We start from the raw sequence: 21,451 nt of genomic DNA, 5'->3' as shown, positions 1-21,451 counted from the left end.
AGGATATAAAAGTCTGTTTGCTTGCATTAAACTTGTCTCAGACTCAGTCTTACTGAGACCCCTCCAACCCAGCCTGGTTTTCATTCCTGCCAAACATGTTAGCAGACCCTGGTTTGGTAAGTAAATGTTGGCGCTTATGAGCAGCATTTCTGCAACATTAATAAAGGTCACAGTAAGACAAATGTGGTGGTAAAACAAATTAAATGCTATTCTCTCTATATAGACTAGACAGAATCACCAGAACATGTTCCTTCAAGAATCATTTATTATTATTAGAGTGTGAAATGCTTATAGACTGTGGGATGATTTCGCGATGATTGCTTTTCCATCTCATGATCCTGGTTTCTGATTGCTTATTTGATACCGTCAAGATGCTTGTATTTAATGAGAGATGAAGAGGTTAGGGTGAGCAATATCTCCCATAAAAGAGAATGCTATTGGTTTTGTTGTGCCTAATGAAGAAAAGGAATGGATGATCGGCATTGAACTCGATGGAAGGTGTCTTAATTCGAAGATCGACCTCACTTCCAGTGCCAGCTGTGGCCTCTGTGCCTTCTTCATTTATTTCCACAAAAGTCTTGTGGAAAACATTGGACAAAAATAGATTTCTGTCTGAAGACATGTTTGAGAAATCGGCTTTGCTCTGGCTGAAAGCATCAGTCATCCCCATACTGCTTAGGACTGACTTCAGATCATAACTCTCTTCCAGTTTGAACTTGGGGAGGTACAGCTGCACTTCAAAGGTATCCAACATGTCTGCACTGGTCCACTCCTGCAGTTTCTCGTAAGTGATAGCTCTTTCTAGCTGCGGGATTGGAATCCAAGAAGAGTGAGTAAATCAGAGAGAGAAAGACATAGAGGAGAATACTATTACTCCCTCTACTTGGGGCAGCAAAAGACACATTTGGAACTCCACCAGTTAATGATGAGAACTTTCTGCCACTGACCTACAGAGTCTTCATTTTATAGATAGTAGTTCTCAGAAAATAGAAGAATTAAGTGTGTGGTGGTGCCACATGCCTTTAATTCCATCACTCAGGAGGCAGAGGCAGGCAGATTTCTGTGAGTTTGAGGCCAGCCTGGTCTACAGAGTGAGTTCCAGGACAGCCAGAGATATACTTTGACAAAAAAAAAAAAGACAGAAAAGAAAATAAAATAGAAGTATTAGACTTGATTTTGAAAGGGAAATTCTTCTAACACAGTATATAAATTATCAATTATACTAAAATATCCTAATATAACCAAGCATTTGGCGGTTTCATACACAAAACATCTACTGTTGTGTACATTGTTAGAACATAAATGAGTCCTTACTGTCAACTTTATTAGATAATTAGCCACTAACAGACTGGTTAAACATGCCTCTGATTGTATCAGTGAGAGCATTTATCAGAAAATTAGATTATGAGAAGTCTCACATACTAAACATGTTAACCCAAACTCTGACTAGTCTAGTAAGAGGTAACTGCATTGGGGAAGGTGGTGCCTGGCTGGACAAAGAACATGTGTCCTGGATGGCTCTCTCTTGCTCTGGCTTCTTCTGTTCACTTCTGCCTGCCACAACCTCTTTGCCAGGATGGGCTGAAATCAAGAATTAAATCAGTCTTTTCTCCCATAAGAGGTTTCTTTTAGATGTAAATCACAAGCAACAATAAACTGACTAACACAGGGCACAAACTGTTCCTTTTCTTAACAGAAAAAAGAGTTGACTGAAAACAAAATCTCAGATAAAAGAAAATGCCTATGCTTTATAGTCACAGTATTATAAGCTATGTCAATAAAGAATAAAAAAGGGAGAAACCCTCCAGCTCATCTGAGTACATAGTGAGCATATGATTCTTTACTTCTCTTTATAATTTAAAATTTCTAAGAATAATGTATGAATGTGTGTATATATCTAACTGTATCAGCAAATAGATTTTACTTTTTATTGATAAGTTTGTTTCAAAGCATAAACTTTTGCTTATTTTGGAGCTTCATAGACCCAAGCATTGGGTGTCAGTGACACGTTTGTGAAGGGTACAAATTAATGATGTGACAATGTCTTCATCTCAGGAGACTGGTTTCCTGAGAAGCAGCCCATTGTGACTGTAATGTTTTCCATCTACACAGGTCTCATTGCTACCATCTTCCACAGTTTCATACAGATTCAAAAGCAATATAGAAATATTTTTTCATATTAGCAGAATCAAGGAAAGCTACCAACACTAAGAAATAAATGAAAAACTAGACTCTAGGCAAAGAAATTCAGGATATGTGTTTCAGAAGAGGCTAATGTTCCATTTCAGCATGTATTTGCTTAGACACAGGGTGTGGTCAGGCTTAAAAGGGTGAACAGCTTAAAATTGTTTATTTGATAAAAAAAATAAGTTTAAAAAATGTGAAGCTTGGGGCTGGAGAGATGGCTCAGAGGTTAAGAGCATTGCCTGCTCTTCCAAAGGTCCTGAGTTCAATTCCCAGCAACCACATAGTGGCTCACAGCCATCTGTAATGGGGTCTGGTGCCCTCTTCTGGCCTGTAGGCATACAAGGAGGCTGAACACTGTATANAAACAAACAAATAAATAAATAAATAAAAATGGGAAGCTCACTATACATATAAATATACATACTTATTTATACTCATATATAAATATAAGTGATTAAAAGATTGATTTTGGGGCTAGAAATGCGGCAGTACTTAAGAGTACTAGCTGCTCTTCCAGAGGACTCAAATTCTTAGCCCAGCACCTCCATGGTGGCATATTTACATATGCAGCTCCAAGACATCCAATATTGTCTTCTGGTCACCACAAACACTGCACACACATAGTACATAGGCATACAAGTAAGCAAAACACCCCCCCTCACACACACACATACACACAAAATAATAATATAAAAACTTTTTAAAAGATTTACTTGAGGCTGAGATGCAATTCTATCCTAGAAAGTCTGATTACCACTGATTAGAGGTCCTGGGTTTGATCAGAGACACTACAAAAGAAGCCAATCCTTGCCAAGAGTTTCTGTGTACAACAATTTGAAGTGGGTCTGCAGATGACTTCCGTGCTTAGATATAGTTCTGACCTCTGGCACAACAACGGTTATTAAACATGAAAAACATGAAAGTCTTTTATGCAGGTAGAATGGCTCCCAGGTCCAACAAGCCATTTCCTCTATGGGTTTCCACAAGCAGAGGCCATCCAGGTAATTTTTCTATTTCTACTGTGCTGCTGCCCCCTAGAGTCCCTCAGCTACAAATCAGGTACTGGTTAGCAATGAAATATTGGGGTTCCAAAAGTCAGATCAAGCTGTAAGCACTCTAGCCTACAAACTTTCATCTGCTGAAATGCCAGATGAGAGTATGAGGCAACTTTCACCTAGAAGTTATTCTTGAATTAGGCTGAGAAGGTCCAAGGCAACTCACTGTAATCCCGATTGTGATAAGAACCACTGTATCTGTGTATATGAGGCTATGTGTATGCCCACCTTGCACTAGAGCTGCCTATGACTGTATTGCTAAAATATAGTAATATTAGCTTTATAGAATTTTCTAAACTATGAACAATGTTTGAAGACAAAATAATCAGGACTCAAAATATATTAGTTGATTGCCTTCCTATGCAGAAACTTAAAAGCAGGGAGGTGAAGTCCTCATGTTTTTCTCATGAAAGCATAGGGGAAAGCACAGATTCCATTTTGTCAGAGAGACTGATGTATCTACCTGTTCCAGGCCATTTACTTCTTCCGGCAGCAGAAGAAACAAACTAAGGTCACGGTTCTTATAATGGAGTTGAAGGCCTATGGTTTGCAGCTCCTCAATGTGGAAGACCTGAAGATCCTTTTCCATTGACATCATTTGCACTGGTTTGGTGGTGGTCTGTAAAAATGAACAACAGAGTCACAGAGGAAGCTTTCTCCATATTCTTATCCTATCACCATCAGTTTCCCTTTGTCTTAGACAATAGTAAAGCTGTGACCTTACAGGAGATACGGAAGTTTTCCTGATATAGCTTCTGGAAAATTCTGCTAACAATACCAGTGATAGCAAACAAGGGAGCTCCTGTATCTAACATCTACTGGGCAATCTGTTTATGCCACAATAGGTAGATTCTACCAAACTTAAAAGCAGACATGCAGGAAAACCGTGTACATATGTAAATGTAAATAACCAAGAAATTAAGGGTCATTTTACATGCAAATACTTGAGAGCCTTAGAATATACTTTAGTATCAAAAAAAAACCCTGGAATTCATAAAATAAATGAAAAACTAGCAATAGATTAGAGGGAAATTCTTGCAAAATATTATCAGGGCTTCTGTTAAAATGTGTCCAAGTACCTTCAGAGATCAGAAGAGGGCATCAGATCCCCAGGAGCTCAATTTACAGACAGGAGTTTCCCCACATGGTTGCTATGAATCAAACCCTGATGCTCTGGAAGAGCAACAAGAGCTCTTAACTGCTGAGCCATGATGTAATTTTAGCCCCACATGATGTAATTTTAAACAAAATTAGCTGTAGATGAAACCACAAGGAACTTTCTGCAATTCATTGTTACAGACATATTATTTATCCATTGAATGTGGAAGAGAGGTCATTCAGAAGGCCTTCGCCGTAAGCTGCGATATCTTGTAGCCAGGCCATTGCTTGGAATACAGGGATGGTTTCCAGAGTGTGCATATAATAGCACCAACTAGTGTCCTTTTCAGATCTCACTGCTAAAACCAACCACTAAGACAGTCTATGTCAGCTGGCTTTGCAGTGCTACAAGATTCTCCCTCTAGGAACTTAAAATGGGGTTTATCAGCCTGTTTTCAAAGAGGTGCTGTGAGTAGCTATGTTTGATCATTGTGGATTAAAAACAGGAAAAATTCTGAATTCATCCAGCAGAAAAAATTATGGTAGAAATTTAGTGGAGAAAAAAGGAAGAAAAAATTTTCCTGACAATATTTTGATTGGGACACATTCTAAACTGCTGAACTTTGGGTCTTAAGTGTGAAAGTCTTGGAAGTCCTTGTTGCCAGCTGGTAATGTTGCAGTGATGGTGTGATCTACAGGAGTTGGTGCTTAGTAAGAAGGTTGGATCACTGGTGTAAACGGAGGTAGGCAGAGTTTTTCTGTCCAGACAGCCTGGTCCCAAATAAACACACAGACGCTTATATTAATTACAAAATGCTCAGTCAACAGCTCAGGCTTATTACTAACTAGCTCTCAGATTTAAATTAACCCATTTCTATTAATCTACAATAACACACATGGTTAGAGGCTTTACCTGTCTTCCAGCACGTCTTTCTGTGGCTGGTTGGTCACAGGACTGCCCCCGACTCTGTCCTCCTTTCTTTCTGCATTTTAAGTTTGGCATTTCTGCCTAACCTTATTCTGCCATGCTATAGGCCAAATCAGCTTTATTATTAACCAATGAGGATACTACACATTCACCACATACAGAAGGATTATCCCTCAGCACCCTCAACTATTGGGACCCTAGTTTCTCTTTCCCTCCTCCCCCTCTCTCCCTTCCTTTTTCTCCCTCAGTCTCTGTCTTCCCCTCCCTTCCATACAGTGAGTAACTGCTTCATGGCTGACTTTCTACATTAATGTTCTCTGGGACAGGTGACCACAGACTAGAGCTAGAAAATCATGAGCTTCCATTTTTTCCTTCTTTCAAGCTGCATTTTATTGTGGTGATGGCAAGCCGATAGCCCTTGGAATCCCTCATGTCTATCTTTAACTTTGTTTCATCTCTACCCAGCTTACACACACACACACACACACACACACACACACACACACACACACACACACACTACTATAATGGGCTTAATAGAAATAGCAGAACTTATAGTGGGACAATCTTTGGTTCTGGAAAGTTTAACTCAGACACACCTCTACTTCCTTAACTACTTGTATTTCTCAACTGAAAAAATAAATATAAACCCCACTCTACCCAGCTCCCATGTGCTCAAAACCATGAAATGATAAATTCTGCAAATAGTTTGTATTCAGAGAAAAACAATGAAACATAATACTTTAGTAGATGGAACAAAAAACTCCCAGACCAGCCTTTCCTTCCATAATATGAGCCAGGATACAGGAAGATACCATTAGGTAAGAAACCAATTTACTGTAGGATCTATTTTTATAGGGTCATGTGACAATTCTATGTCTTTTAGCTGGCTCTTACCTTGTTTATTCTGAAAGGCCTTTCAGTGGTGTTCTGCACTGAGAACTGATGCTCCCAGGTCCCTTTAAAGTAAAGGGCATTCACCAGCACCATCTTAGTCATGGAGTCCACCGAGTCATCAGGAAGGAGATTTGGAATTTTACCTATAAAAACAGAACAGATTTCAAAATGGCTTCTGGGATATGAATATTTTAATTAGATAGCCAAATTTCCAATTTTTCTAGAAACAAAGTTTTCTTTTAAAAATATTTTTAGATATTCCAGAAATAGAACAATTTAAGATTAAGTAGTATACTTTTTCTCAAGAGCTATGATGAAGGAGAGAAATAGTGGAAAAAAATAATATGTTGACTCCTCCAATAATCATCATTTTACAGCCATAGTAAACAAATACATATCACTGTCCAGTCGTTGAGGACTACTGTCACTTAAAGTTTTCCCCAAAATGCTAATTCATGAATCAATGTAAGAAAATAAAATCCAGCAGAAACAACCTTCCTCAAGATTCAATCATACCACTTTTAAGTATATATCCAAAGGATGCTCAATTGTGCCACAAAGACATGTGCTCAACTATGTTCATAGCAGCATTGTTTGTCATAGCCAGAAACTGGAAACAACCTAAATGCCCTTCGACCTAAGAATGGATAAGGAAAATGTGGTAGATTTACGCAATGGAGTACTATACAGCAGAAAAAATAATGACATCTTCAATTTTTCAGGCAAATGAACAGAGATAGAAAACATCATTTTGAGTTAGGTAACCCAGATATAGAAAAACAATTATCACATGTACTCAGTCATAAGTGGTTTTTAAACATAAAGCAAAGAAAACCAGCCTACAAATCACAATCCCAGAGAACCTAGACAACAATGAGGACCCTAAGAGAGACATACATGGATCATACAAGGGAAGTAGAAAAAGACATCTTCTGAGTAAATTGAGAGCATGGGGACCTTGGGAGAGGGTTAAAGGGAACAGAGAAAAATGTAGAGCTCAATAAAAATAATAATAATAAATTAAAATATATTAAAAAAGAAAATGAAATGTGGTATTAGTTGCATAGAAGGAAGACACAATGTTTTTGTTTGCAGATAATATGGTTAACAGGAACATAAAAAAACAAATGAAAATTTTTTATAAATATTGACTTACACTACTTCACAAGCAATGTATTTTTCTCCTAGCAATAGATACTGGAAAAGACATAGTTGCATGTTGGTACTATATCACATTTATAAAACAGTTGATAATAACTATTGGTTTAGTTAGATGGTTAGTTTATTTGTCTGTATGTTTGACAAAACATCTTTCTATGTAGTCCAAGGCTAGTGTGGAGAAATCATCAGGTAGCCTGAGCAGGCCCCTAAGACATAATCTTGCTGACTGGACCTCAGTGGGATAAACTTATAAGCATGTGACACCTAGGACAGATTACTAAAACAGCATTAAACAACAAAATCAGGCCTCTTGCAAGGAACTAAAACATAAAATTAGCTTCAGTGAACTGCTCTTAACAAGTTGGATTCAAAACCGTCAACTGTTCCTTCCCCTGAACAGGAAGCAGACCAGCATCTCAAGCACACTTATCTGTGATTTTTTTTTTTGGTAGTTTTTTTTTTTTATTTTGAATAGTTCACTGTTTTTGGAAAATATTGACCAAATGAACATAGATATGTGTGGACATGACCCAAATCATTCTCCCCATTACCTAGGAAATATAATGCTAATGAATTTCCCCCTTAGTTTACATATAGATATAAAAGCTATTTGGGTAATAAACACAGGTGATTTTTCAGGATGTGAATTTAGAATTTCTTGAAGGATCACTGAAAACCCCCTCCCGATATAGTCATGTGATTTGTGTTTTCATTCCCACACCCCTACTCTGGTATGAGAAATGATTTAGGTCTGGGTTGGTCCTGGATTCCAATATTTAAAAAACACAGACATTAAACGAGAAACAATGCAAGCACAGAAGAATGCAAAAGAGACATAGGGAAATCTTGTGGCAACGAAGACAAAGACAAGAAGGACACATCCTCTCTCAAGGACTGTTCTGGAAGTCCAGCAAACATATCAAGCCCAGGGAGGAACGTAGCAAAAAAATTTTTGTACCCCAAACTCTAGCAAATAATTTTAATTTCCAAGAGAACTATAATCATGCACCAGTAAAACTTTGCTCTATTTTTGTTATTAATAGCCACTTTTCTTTAAAATTACAAGTGCAGCAGTCATTCCTAGTTCCCTTTTTTCATTTCTTTTATTTTATCCTTGACTCCTCTTTGAAATCTGTAAACTGTATCTCTTTTTCCTGTCTACCTGGAAAAGTGGAGGTTTGCCTTCTATATTTTAAATAGGATTTCCTGGGGAGGCTACCGACCTAAAACTTACAGATATAAATAGAAATAAAAATTCTGAATACTTAGTATATATCCCACAGTTCCACTAAAGAAATACATAGGCATATATGGCACAATTTCATATAAATATGAAGAAGCTTGGTGCAAGCCCTCAGCTATGCCATGGATGACAACTTACCCTCAGTCTGACTTTCCACCCAGGAGTTGATCTCTGTTCTGATCTGGCCAGAAGCTCCAACAAAGTTAACAGACTGTGGTTCTGCACCAAAATATGTTTGCATGTCCTTCAAGTATTTCTGAAAGATATAGATAAAATACACTTCTGTACAGCTGTCCAAAACTGAGAACTCAAACCTGTGTACATTATTTAAAACAAAAATCAATTGAGGTCAACTACTCTCCCTCCACAACTCCATCTCTACTTCATCATTCCTGTCTCTGTCAAAGTGTAAATGTAATCTTCCTCACCTTAGCTAGCTATACAGAACTCCAGGTAGAGAAGGAAAATCTGCCAGCCTGCGGGTCTGAGTTTGGCAATCCCTTTTTGACTATTTTTAGATATTATTTATTTTATTTTTTGGTATTATAATTGCATTATTTTCCCACCTTTAATTCTTTCTGTATACCTGCTTTTGATCTCTTTCAAATTCATGGCCTCTGCTTTTCATTAATTGTTGTTACATTCACGTAGGTATATGTATTTACATATATATTCCTTAATACATAAACACAACCTGTCTACATAATGCTACTTGCATGTATGTTTACTTGTGTTTTATTCAGACCTGGAATTGAGAATAGAGTGAAAACAGAAGACTATATGTCAAGTTATCTTGTGGCCAAATGGTATTTAGAGTTGGACATGGCTTTCTGTGCGAGGAATAAGAACACAGCAAGGCCTGTGAGTCTGCAACTTGGCTGCTTGAGGTCTCCAAATCCCCAGGAACTGAAAATAACTATATTCTGCTGAGCAATGTGACCTGGAAGTGAGGCAAAAGACCTTACTGGTCTCTTTGAGGGAGTGAGAAAAACCTCTGTCTACAGAGTTTTGATGATCCACCCCACTGCACTCAACACAGCTGACTTTAACTGAGCTTGAAGTTGCTATGGGAACATAACTTGTTTTCTTGGGGAGGTACAGTGTTGGTTCGTTTAGTTTGCTTATTTGGAAGTAAATAGCTACAAATTAATCCCATCCCCAAGAAATGGTTTAAACGTTGGGAGATCTGCATTGGGATTTATAATCCAGCAAAAATAAAACACAAATATGAGGCACTACACCCTGTTAATTCACCCTGTTAATTCACTCATAAAAAGATGTGCAGATGCCTATATCCCTTTTGTTTGGAGTCCAATGCTACTGAGCTCAACTCTATTGATAATGAGTCAAATAGAAGTCCAAAAGCCTGACAGTAATAAAGCCGTCTTTAAGGCTCTGCCTAGATATGTTGTAGATCCAGAATTAACAACGCCCAAGGCTCTAAATCCAGAAGAACGCACGGAAGTGGGCACCCATCACATGCTTGAAACCACAGAGTACCTGCTTCTCTTCTGTCCTATCTAACCCCTTGCTTTTTGCCCCTAGATGATTTAGTCTAGACTCTTGTTGATCTCTTTCAAATGGTGTGATGCACAAACTTAAGAGAAAAATGGCGTACTGTAGTCTGAGGACCATTTGAGTCTTAGCGCAACAAGGTCACCAAGATTTCTGTTGGTGGGATTTTAACCATTAACAAAAGAAAGAACTTGGCATTATTTCATGTTCCATATTGACAGTATCTCTAGAATCCTGTTGTGGGAATTTCCTCTACTCTCATCTCAAAGTCCTCTTTGTTTTCCAGGGACAGCTTCTAGCCACAGTCCTGTGAGGGACACCATTTTTGTCTCCTTCAGTTCTACCCTATTATTACATGACTCTATGTTTGCCCATTATATTTTCTTGTGAAACAAATGTTAGCTAAAGAAACCAATGTCTATGTGTCCATGAGTCACTCCTGTCTCAGATCCAACACTGGTTTACTTCAAAACTTGGTATGCATGATCATTGCAAAATGATTGCTTGCCAGGAGATGCTATCCACATTAAGATTTTTTTCTGGGGCCCCTAGAGAAAATGTGTATTTTATTGCTGGTTTTTGCTTACTCCTTCTATTTTTATTAATGAATAAAAAGACATTTACACTCACATTATGAAATGGATATGTTTTCTCCCCATATATCCTATTGGCTGTTTTGAGTATGTAGGAATTGCCAGGCTTGAGTATTTCCGCAGCAAGGGTCTGGAAATCAGAGTACATTTCCTCAACCTTGTCTGAGTTCAATTCCTTTATAAGAAAGAGGATTAGAAAAAATATTGGACAAAAGTCAAATAATATATGATTAATATATAGTTAAATGAAATTATTTGGTGTACTACAAGCATAAGGTAAAAGCAATTTATTTAAAATAGATAAAAGTATTTTCTTTGATATTTCTAGTATAAAATCTTAATGAAGGCACATATCCTTCACTATTAGCTTGCAAAGACAGACAGGAATGATTTCAAAAGTAAAACAAAAACTTGAAAGGGATGAAAAGAGCAATAAGACAAGAAGGAAAGAACATTGTTACAAAGCACAGTCACTCTGGAATCTGAAAGATATTCTGATATATTTAATCTAAGAAAGGGATTGATTAAACTGACCACAAACACATAAATTAGAAGCAATCCACCCACAACTGTCCACTGATTATTAAATATATAAATACCATTTTTCTCTTCTTTTCACAAGCAGGGTCAGATTTAAAGAGCCGTCCTTTGTCTAATTGAAGTACCTGTGATTTCAATAAAAAGTGAATCAATACACTTTGCAGATAAGTACCCATATAAAATAATGCATTTGTAAATAAGAATTAGCAGTTCTTATGACCACAGAATATATAAATAACTGAACACAGAGCCTCCAAATGAGTTTCAATTGAGTGCCTCAAATTTCTTTAAGTGAAATTTAAAAAAAAAAAAAAAAAAACTCTTAAGTTTCTCATGGCAGGGTGTGCTTGTACACACCTTTAATCCTGGTCTAGAGGATTCCTTTAAGCCTGGCCTACAAAGTGAGTTCCAGGACAGCAAGGGCTACACAGAGAAATCACGTCTCAAAAAAAAAAAAAAAAAAAAAAAATAGAAATCCACAGATTTCCCTGGGAAGGGGAAATAGGTGAAATCTTCTGAGAAAACTGTGGGCAGGGTGGGTAGAAGAGAGGGGACAGAAAATGGGAATATAAGGAATCTGGATGATCAAGTTGGAGTAGGGACAGAGAGGGAGCAATATCTGATAAAGGGGACCATTATGGGGTTGGGGAGAAACCTGGTACCAGAGAACCTCCCAGGAATTCCCAAGGGTAACCACAGCTATTACTCCTAGCAATAGTGGAGAGGCCTAACTGGCCATTTCCTGAAGTAAGATTGGTGACTGCCCTAATTGCCATCATAGAACCTTCATCCTATAGTTGATGGGAGTAGAAGCAGAGATCCACAGCCAGGTCTTGGGCGGGGCTCTGGGAGTCAATTTGAAAAGAGCGAGGGGGATTATAAGAGCAACAAGGGTCAACATCATGATTGGGAAATTCACAAAGACAGCTGACCCGAGCTCTTGGGAGCTCACACACTGGAGAATGACAGTTAGGGATATGGGTGACAATTGCATAACTCGATCTGTTTGTTGGACCCCAACAGTGGGACCAGGATCTGCCCCTGGCACGTGAGCTGGCTTTTAAGAACCCATTCCTTATGATGGGTTCTCTTAGCTTTGATGCAGGGGGAGGAGCTTGGTCCTGCCTCAACTTCTTCAAATGCTAGTTGACTTTCATGGGAGGCCTTACCCTTTCTGAGGAGTGGATGGGGATGGGGATGGGGATGGGTGTAGATAGGGGATTGGATGAGGGGATGGGAGGAGAGGAGGGAGGGGAAACTGGTTGGTATGCAAGATAAAATTTTACAATTAATGAAAAATATAAATTAACAAAAGTTTGATGTAAACACTTGGCAAGAAAACAAACAAAATAAGTTACTCATGTCTTTATTGTCATACACTTTGGGATATTTGTAACAATGTTGGAAATATTCTGAAGTAAAATTCTCTTGCTTTTCATATGTTTTAAAAAGAGAGGTAAGTATATACAAGGAAATGTGTTTTGAACAGTGGGTTATCATTTATACATAAAGAAGAAAATCCTGTTTTTTGTGGAAATAAAGATAGAATTAGGATTTCATATATGGACACATAAAGTTTATTTCATAAAAAAATTAGAAGTGGTATGATATGGGACATATAATTTTTGTCTCTAATTCACATTTTTTTTGGATTCCTGGCACCTAATTCCCATAACCTTTATTATTTTCCAGGTAACTAGAACACCATTGGGATAGAATGGAAAAATGTTCGTGCCTCATTCATCAGCTTTCTCTTGGCCTCTTTTCACCTGCTCCCTTCTGAAACCCAAGCTGCAAATACTAGTTTCTCTTCCTCAAGATCATTATAGAAACTAAAAATGTAACCTTCCTCCATCCTTCTGTCTTTAACAATGCCTTCAAGACATCCTCTGACATTCTCTGTTTGGTAGAGGTTCTTAGGAAAACAAAACACAACAAATAAACAAACAAGTAAAAAAGACCACTTGTTCCAAACTTAGAGAAGAAACACTGCATAGGGAACCAAGGAAACCTGGGAGAGCTGGGTTTCCTCAGTGTCAGTCTTTCCGCATCAGAATACACTCTTGCCCAGTTTCATTGTATGTGACTGTCATTGTTCAAAAACATAATCAAGTCTCCCCAGAACCCCAGAAGACAGGGTTCAGAAAGTAGGTGAGCATCTGCAGACCCCCAAAGATTTGTGCCCTGGAAACTGTCAGCTTTTGTTCTTCATACATTACCCCTCTCATTTCTTCATCTTCATTCTTTGTAGCATTCTTTAAAATAAGCCAATAAACAAGCATTTTCCTAAATCCTGTGAGCCACACTTGCAAAGTAACTGAGATTAATGAGAATGTCTTGGGAGCTTTGGTTTATAGCTGGCTTTTGGATCAGAAGACATATGGGTAAAATAGCCCAGAGCTCTGACTGCATCTGAATTGGAAAGAAACCTTAGGGACCAAACCTTCAGCTGTGGGATATAGTGATATCTGTGGGTACAATATATAAGAATTTGTGACTTTGAGTACAGACTATGGAGAAGACCTCTAGCATCTAGTGTCAGAAGTGGGGTGTGCTATAAAAACTGTTTACAATAAAGTAAGTTTCAGTTTATTTTGTCTCCATAACCTCAACAGAAACAGGGAGAAAGATGGAAGGAGGATGATCGGGTACCAAAGTACAATTAGACAGCAGCAATAAGGTTGAGTGTTTTGCCTCACAGGAAGGTGAATAATTCACAATAATCTATTCTATATTGTAAAAAGAATTAGAAGACAGAACTTCAGAGCTCCCTGAAACAGGAATGTAAATATTTGAGGGGAGGAGACTATGATCATTATGCACTGTATACATGTGTCATAATACTGTACGAGTAAATAAATTAAATAGGGAAAATGAAAAGCACAGTATTCAACTGATACCATCATTTAGATACTTTAATCAAAACAGCTATTAAAATTCAGGGCTTTTAGTTCTTTTTCTAGTTGATTGCTTTATTTTTCATTAACACAACTCAATATATACAGACGTAACCTTCACTTTCACCCTAGCATTTCTCTTGGAATAGCAGGAAGGATGCTATTCTCCTGTTTTCCTCAAGTGTGCCACAGTGTACCAGAAGATGATGGATGGGAGTAAGGATCACCTGCCCTAGGATAATGAGGTGCATAGCAAGTACACTAGACTCATTGCAACAAAGTTATTTATAATTTCATCATGGACAAACATTACCCTGGAATATATTCTGCGGAGATGGAGTCCTTCTAAAAACAAATCTGTAGGAAAGCTTATTAACCAGTTAACTATAGTCAGTTGGATTCTCATGCCTGATATCACATATACATACATATGACTTTTACCATATATTTTACTACATGTATATTATATATAATTACTTTTTATTTTACACAATACTAACTTTATATTTAAATACTATCTCTGGGATCTTCAGATTTAGACATATCCCTGAGGTTTAAACAATGATGTGACCAAACAAAGCTTGAAAGCAGAATTCCTTTGTTGTTGTTTTGTTTAAGATAGCCTCTCACTTTGTAGTTCTAAGTTGGCATATAATTCACTATGTTCTGTAGGCTGGGTTAGAACTCACAGCTATTTTTCTGTCTCAGCATCTTAAGTGCTGAGATTACACACAGCTAGACTTCTCTAATTTTCTCTTTCAGAGGGATGCTAAAAAGTTCTATAATTTAAAATTTGGATATTAGTTTTAAAGACAGGTTTATCATCAAAATAGAACTCTGTTTGGTTCTAAACTAAAATGTATGACCTCACCATTTATCATTTATCTATTTTCTGATAAATACAAGTTCTTAAAGAATTTTCCAAAGAACAACTTTCTTGTTTTTGAGACACAATGCTAGCATGTACCTCTGACTAGCCTGGAACTTGCTCTTTAGACCAGGCTTGCTTTGAACTCCAAAGATGTTCCTGCTGGGATTAAAGTAATATGCAACAAACTTGGCAACAAACAACAAATTCAAATGGATTTCTTTCACTGTAAATCACTTTCAAAGTGTTTTGAGTGGTATTGTAAAATGTGAACCAACTGGCATTTTAAAAACCTTTTCACATTCAGATAGTGGAGTATGGCTGTTTTTTGCCACTCACCTGGGACATCTGGGCTGCAGTGGTACCTCTGGTACCAAAATATACCATAGCCAATGAAGTTGAGATGCCCCAAGGAGAAAAGAAGATATTTTTACCCTCAGCAGATTCAGCTAGCTTTTTGCTAAACTCCAAGGCAAACTGGTTGATGGACACTGCTAGAGAAGCCATGGGGTTCCTATAAAAAGCGTAAGACAGAGATCATACAAATGTTAAATTTTTTCCATTTAATTTATTTTTTTAAAGTATCTCTCCAAGTAGGGATAGCTATATACAATTATCTATAAGAACTGAGCTAATTTTATCGAACTTCTAACCATATACCGCTTTTGTCTTATATATCCCAACACTTAAAAACACAGAATGTAAGAGGCTTACCTCAAAGTATTGGGCTTATGTGTCCCAGAGAATAGCTGTATTATGACCAATTGACAGCTGAGTGCCAAAACAGTTTTTCCATTTCCTTGACATTTATTACCTTTATCCCTCTGTGTAGTCTGCCAAAGCTCCGTGGGGACAATATTTTCTTCTTATATTGCCTTGTATATCCAACAGCATATAGTTGAACACTTTGCACCAAATAGTCTTTTCTGTTTGTCATGCACTAAAAATTACTTACTTTAACTTGATTTTATGCACAATTAAGTTGGACATTCTTAATACAGAAATTGAAAGTAGTTTCCCTTTTTTTCTTATTCACTTCTCTTTAACAAAAGAACTCAAAGTTTCATAATGTTTATATTATTGTATTAATTGCATTCCATGGATGACATTAATCTTCTAAGTTCATATTCTACCATATTACACTTACATATATAGCATTCATCTTCTAAGTGTCACTTCTAATTGCTCTGGCATTTTAAATTAAAATGCCATTTAAAACTGAGTCAAATATATAAGTCAAATATATATACACATGTATGACTTATAGGATAACAGTGGGATTATATATATATATACACACATATATATTATCCTACTGTTTCTCTAAAGTCAAATAATTCTCAAATTGACTAAATGACTGATTCCCAATCCCTACGCCTGGGGCCTTCCACGGGGACTGGGCTGGGTCTTGCCCCAGTAGCACATTTCTGCTGAGAAATCTGCAACACTGGCTTTGGAAAAGTCAGGAGTTTACTCTCTGGGTTAAAAACTAGAATCAAGGACAAGTGTGTGTAGATTTTGGTTACATCATAACTTTATGTGATTTATTCTACAGCAATTCTTTTGAAATCTCTCCCACGCATAAAGCTACACTTGACTAAACAGATTCCCAGACTCAGGGTCACACCCAAGGTGTGGTTTCTACCCACTATGAAATTTCCAGATGGGCTCAGGGAAAATACTCTTTGAAGAAACAAAACCCCTTCCTGTCTTGTAGTTACTCTACACTCCAACAAATCTTTGGGAAGTTGCCAGTATTCCTTCCCCCATAAAAATACCATCTTAGAAACAACTGCTTCCTGAAAGATCATGTCCATTCAGGTCATATTTTGGTTATACAAATTATAGTTTTAAAATTCATGAAATATATTTAGAAGAAAAATGTTTGTTTCTGTTGCAAATCATATTAACCAGCAAGGGAAGAAAGCAAGCAACATCTCAGTGCCTGGGAATTTTATATTTCAATGTGCAGATCACCTCAATATAGTACTTATTCGTGCACATGAACTTCCTGAAAATCATGCTTTTCTCTAACAAAAGAGATAGCCTGGTGTAAACAGTTACTATCCACTTAACTTAACTTAAGAGTTAAGAGTTATCTTAACTCTCACCAGTAACCCGTAATGTATTAAGCATAGTCTAAAATATACAAGTGAGAAAACTCTGATCACTCCCATCTTTAGAAACAACCATAAGGAACTGGTCATCTAACCCAAGAAATAATTTCTGAAAGATACCAAATTCCAAGATGAGATTTTATTTAAAATAATTTAGAAAATAAGTGTTGAACAATCAGAAACTTTGTCTCTTTCTCTCTGTGTCTTTCTCTGGCTTGCTTGCTTGTCTGTCTCTTCCCCCTTGTGTGTGTGTGTGTGTGTGTGTGTGTGTGTGTGTGTGTGTGTGTGTGTATACACAGACGCACTTGTGGGTACATTTACATGTAGAGTCATAAAAGACATAAGACAATCTTCTGTTGTTTCTCAGGAGATCTTCACCATGTTGTTTTGAGACAGGATAATCACTAGCTTGAGATTTGCCAAGTAAGATAGACTGGCTGAGCAGCCAACCATAAGCACGCCCCTAGCACTGGGGTTACAAATGGTAATTACCGTGCCTGGCTTTTTACATGAGTTATGGGATCAACCTCAGGTTCTCATGCTTGTGAGGCAAGTAATGTATTGAATTAACTATCTGCCCATTCCCTACTGTATTATTTACAAAATGAATTGCTCTTTTGCAATTTTTAGAAGTCACAAATTGGTAGAGTGGCTTCACAGTATGAACTTTGATATATGGGACTAATGGTTGGCTCATGCCATCTACATAAATGATTTCCCCACCTTTCAGCATTCCATGTGCCTTTAGCGTCTTTCATTGCTGCATTGCTATGATATATATGTATATTTATATACATATAATCACTATACACACTAAAGAGGACATTAAGAAAGGAAGAACGATCATAACATCTATCAAAACAACACCATTATAAACAAATAAACTTCTAACACAAGACCTTGGACAGAACCTTAGAACCACCCTAGTCCAATGCTTCCATTTAATACCTAAGACACTCAGGAACAGAGGAGTTAGATATATTGACTGATGGTGCATAGCTACGGAACAGTGAAAAGTGCAGTACCATTCTCTTTGCTATAAAGACAGAACTTGTGGTCAGTGCAGCTAGTGGTCTGCAGGCTTTGGATGGTAAAAGCCAGAGGGAGTGATGTAGGACCAACAAGGAGCAAAAGAAGTTTAAAAGAAGTAGAGGAAGTGACAACAGGGATGCGCTTCTTCTTTGTCCCATGAAAGAATACTCAAGATCTCTTGCTTTACTGGTGATAATGCTTTAATCTTTATGAAACCATAAATAACAGAACACAGCATCTTAATTGCCTCCCAGCACCACTTTATTTCCCAGAGCCCTTTTCTGGGGCAGTTGTTAAGTTGGAGTGCTTCTGAAGAATAAGGTGTGCCAGGCATTCAGATGGTCCACAGTAATGAAAGAAGCTAAAGACACGTGGAATGCTGATAGGTGGGAAAATGGTTCCTATAGATGGCATGAGCCAACCATTAATTTCATACACCAAAGTTCATACTGTGAAGACACCCCATCAGAAGGGCTAGAAAGATTGGGATTCAATTATTCTAAGAATGTTCTATTTCCCCTTGTTAAGATGGCAAATGCAACTCAATACATGGAAAGTCCAGACATGACTAGAGGAAAGAAATCCACTCATGTTTCTCACAATTGCAAGTGGAACAGCTGAAGTGTCCTTAAAATTAGTTCATCTTCCTCTTAGTCAGTCAGACTTCAAACAGGTTCAAAGTAGCTGAATTGTACCGAAAAGCACTGAGGAAAGGGAGCCTCATCTGTTATTCTTAGTTTCAAGTAGAGGTCTTGGCAATTTACTAGGCACTACAATAAGGAAAACACAAGCATTTTTAACCAAAGAAATATTTACAATACCTTATTTCTCTTTCTGGGAGCAGACTTGGCAAACTGTTCCTTTAGTGAGAGACTGTGGCTGGCTGAAGAGTGAGGTAACTTTTAACTGAAGAAATGTAAAAAAATAAAAAAAAAAACCCACACAGCCCCTCCTTCTTCTGAGCCCCACCCTTGGTTCCCTTTCACAAGCAGCACACTCTTCCTTTCAGGCTTATCTTGGCCAAGAGTTCAAATAAGTACAAGTGGCAGACAACAGAGTTCTTTCCTGAATAATTAATGAAGTACATTTTCCACATGGGACTGCACGTAGAGACATGAATTCTGACAAACTGTAACTCATACATTCCAAGCTAAATTCCTTCTATGGGTTGCTAACTGACAGCAACCAGCATGGTCTCCACTGGTTTGTCTCTTTTTAAAATGAACAGTTTCAAGTGCAATGATAATGGACCTGAAACAGAAGACATTATTACTGCATCTTTTGATGCTGGTCTGTTAAGGTTTCTCTTAGTGTTCTGTGAGAATCACACAGGCCTTGTTCTGCTCTTCCTTGGAATGCTAGAACAGAACCCAGAGTGAGACTTGGGTCAGTTAATGTTTTGGATGCCATTGTTATGTGGGACATTTTCCATAAATTTCTCCTTTTTGTCCCCCAGTAGACTTCATATGGTCCCTCGTTTCTATAGCAGGAAAAAACAATAAGGCACCAGTGTCATTTTCAGGAGCATGGAGGAATGAGGGTAACAGTGAAAGGAAGTATGAGAACACCAAAAATAGCTCAGAGGAACTGAGGGGCCTAGCATGCACTGGGTGCTGTGTCCATTTTCTTGTGCATATATGTCTCTTCCAGTGAACTGAAGACCAGGAGAGAACACACTGTGGAGAGCTGCTCTGGATTGCACAAGTAAATGACATTTGTGGTAGGAAATTAAATGCTGTCCACTGGGCCTGTGAAGAACAGATACTAGTATCTTAGCTGAACGCATCATGCCAAGGCTCCACAAAGACAGACCACTGGCTTTGACTGACAGTATTTCAGTGGGGTGACTTGGGCTACATCATTGCTCAGCTGGAAGACTTTTTCTAGTTGTTTATGCTGTTTACAGTGAACACATTTATATCTAGATTCTGCTGGATGCACCAAGTGGTTTCATCTTTGTAACAGTCACGAGGCAAAGCTGTTTTCACTTTCCTCCCTAAGTCTCTATATTTATTTCCTACTTAATTAAAATCCCTATCTAAAAATGTACTATCTCTATCAATAAAATCATACTTTGTGTTATTTTGTTTCCTAATAGAAAAATGAAAATTACTAGTGGAACCTGGTGATACAGGCGTCTAATGTTAGCTCTTCAGGGGGCCAAGGTAGAAGGATTACTAACAAGTTCAAGGCCAGCCTGAATAACTTAATAAGCCCTTGTCTCAGAATACACAGACTAGATGGAAGCTCAGTGGTAGAGCATTTGAGTAGCATGTGTAAGGTGACAGGCTCAATCACTTGTACCACATGGAAAGAATAAATGCTCACCAACATTACATTGAGTATCTTCGAAAAATGTTGATTCCTTCAAAGGACACCTCAGTCATAAACTGTTATGAATTGTTATGTCTTTGTTGCTATGAGAAAGGGGCTCTGATCCATTTTCTACAACCAGTCTGTGATGGTTTGAATGAGACTGGTCCATAGGCTAATATATTTGCAAGCCTAGTCCCCAGTTGATGAGCTGTCTGTAGTGGCTTTTTATTTGTCTTTTAATAAATAAAGCTTGCCTGAAGATCAGAGAGTAAAACAGCCCCAATGGCCAGCCTTACACACCAGGCAGTGGTAACACACACTTTTAATTCCAGTAGCCACACTAGTTGCCAAGGAATACATGCCTTTAATCCCAGTGGTGCATACCTTTAATCACAGAACTAAAAAGGGAGGAGACAGCTGTCAGTCAGTCTCATTCTGAGATTCCTGGAGGCAGGACTAAGGTAAAGGTAAGAGCCAGTGGTTGGCTGCTTTGCTTTTCTGACCAGTGTGAGCTCCAATTTTTGTCTCTGAGTTTTATTAATCATGCTTCAGCTGTCAGGGGAGGATTAGAAGGTGTGACCTTGCTGGAGGAGGTATGGGACTGAGGGTGGGCTTTGAGGCCCTGTGACTTTCTCCCTCTCTGCATGTAGATCAGGAGGTAAAGATCTCACCTACCACCCAAGCACCAAGTCTGCCTTCATGCCACTATGCTCCCTCAGGATGAAACTGTAAGCCAGCTCCAATTAAAAGTTTTCTTTTGCTCTTTTTCATCTTCCTCTCACAAAGGCAGCTTCGCTTCTGCCTCTCTCCCCACTTCTCCGCCTCCCCCCTTCTCTGTCTCTTTCTCATGTTCTCTTTCTCTCTCTCTGTCCCCCCTTCACCCTTTCCCCTCCACAACCCCCTGAATAAATATTCAACCTCACTCTGCAAAAAAAAAAAGTTTTCTTTTATAAAAGTTTCCTTGGTTGTGGTATGTCTTCACAGCAATAGAGCAGGGACTAAGA

At 38.0% G+C, this 21,451-nt stretch overlaps 1 protein-coding gene across 3 annotated transcripts; it reads right to left on the bottom strand.

Annotated features, from left to right (window-relative positions):
• Window positions 1-253: 253 nt before the first annotated feature.
• Window positions 254-19,038, bottom strand: Serpinb10 (serpin family B member 10). Of its 3 annotated transcripts, none has more exons than XM_050119782.1 (8): window positions 18,953-19,038; window positions 15,322-15,496; window positions 11,277-11,342; window positions 10,715-10,852; window positions 8,708-8,825; window positions 6,166-6,308; window positions 3,706-3,861; window positions 254-805 (listed from the first exon to the last, which is right to left on the bottom strand). In XM_050119782.1, exons 2-8 carry the CDS (start codon window positions 15,487-15,489, stop codon window positions 401-403), a joined length of 1,194 nt encoding a protein of 397 aa, XP_049975739.1. In that variant the 5' UTR covers window positions 15,490-15,496; window positions 18,953-19,038; the 3' UTR covers window positions 254-400. The 3 variants fall into 3 exon arrangements, with proteins under 3 accessions (XP_049975739.1, XP_049975740.1, XP_049975741.1); XM_050119783.1 differs by having other exon boundaries at window positions 15,417-15,496; window positions 18,953-18,972; XM_050119784.1 differs by lacking the exon at window positions 15,322-15,496 and having other exon boundaries at window positions 18,953-18,990.
• Between the last annotated feature and the right edge of the window lie 2,413 nt (window positions 19,039-21,451).

The sequence above is a fragment of the Alexandromys fortis genome, unplaced genomic scaffold (assembly GCF_014885135.2).
Source record: "Alexandromys fortis isolate MF-2015 unplaced genomic scaffold, M_Fortis_MF-2015_v1.1 scaffold_96, whole genome shotgun sequence".
Lineage (NCBI taxonomy): Eukaryota > Metazoa > Chordata > Mammalia > Rodentia > Cricetidae > Alexandromys > Alexandromys fortis.
This window is presented reverse-complemented; position numbering and strand designations above follow the sequence as displayed.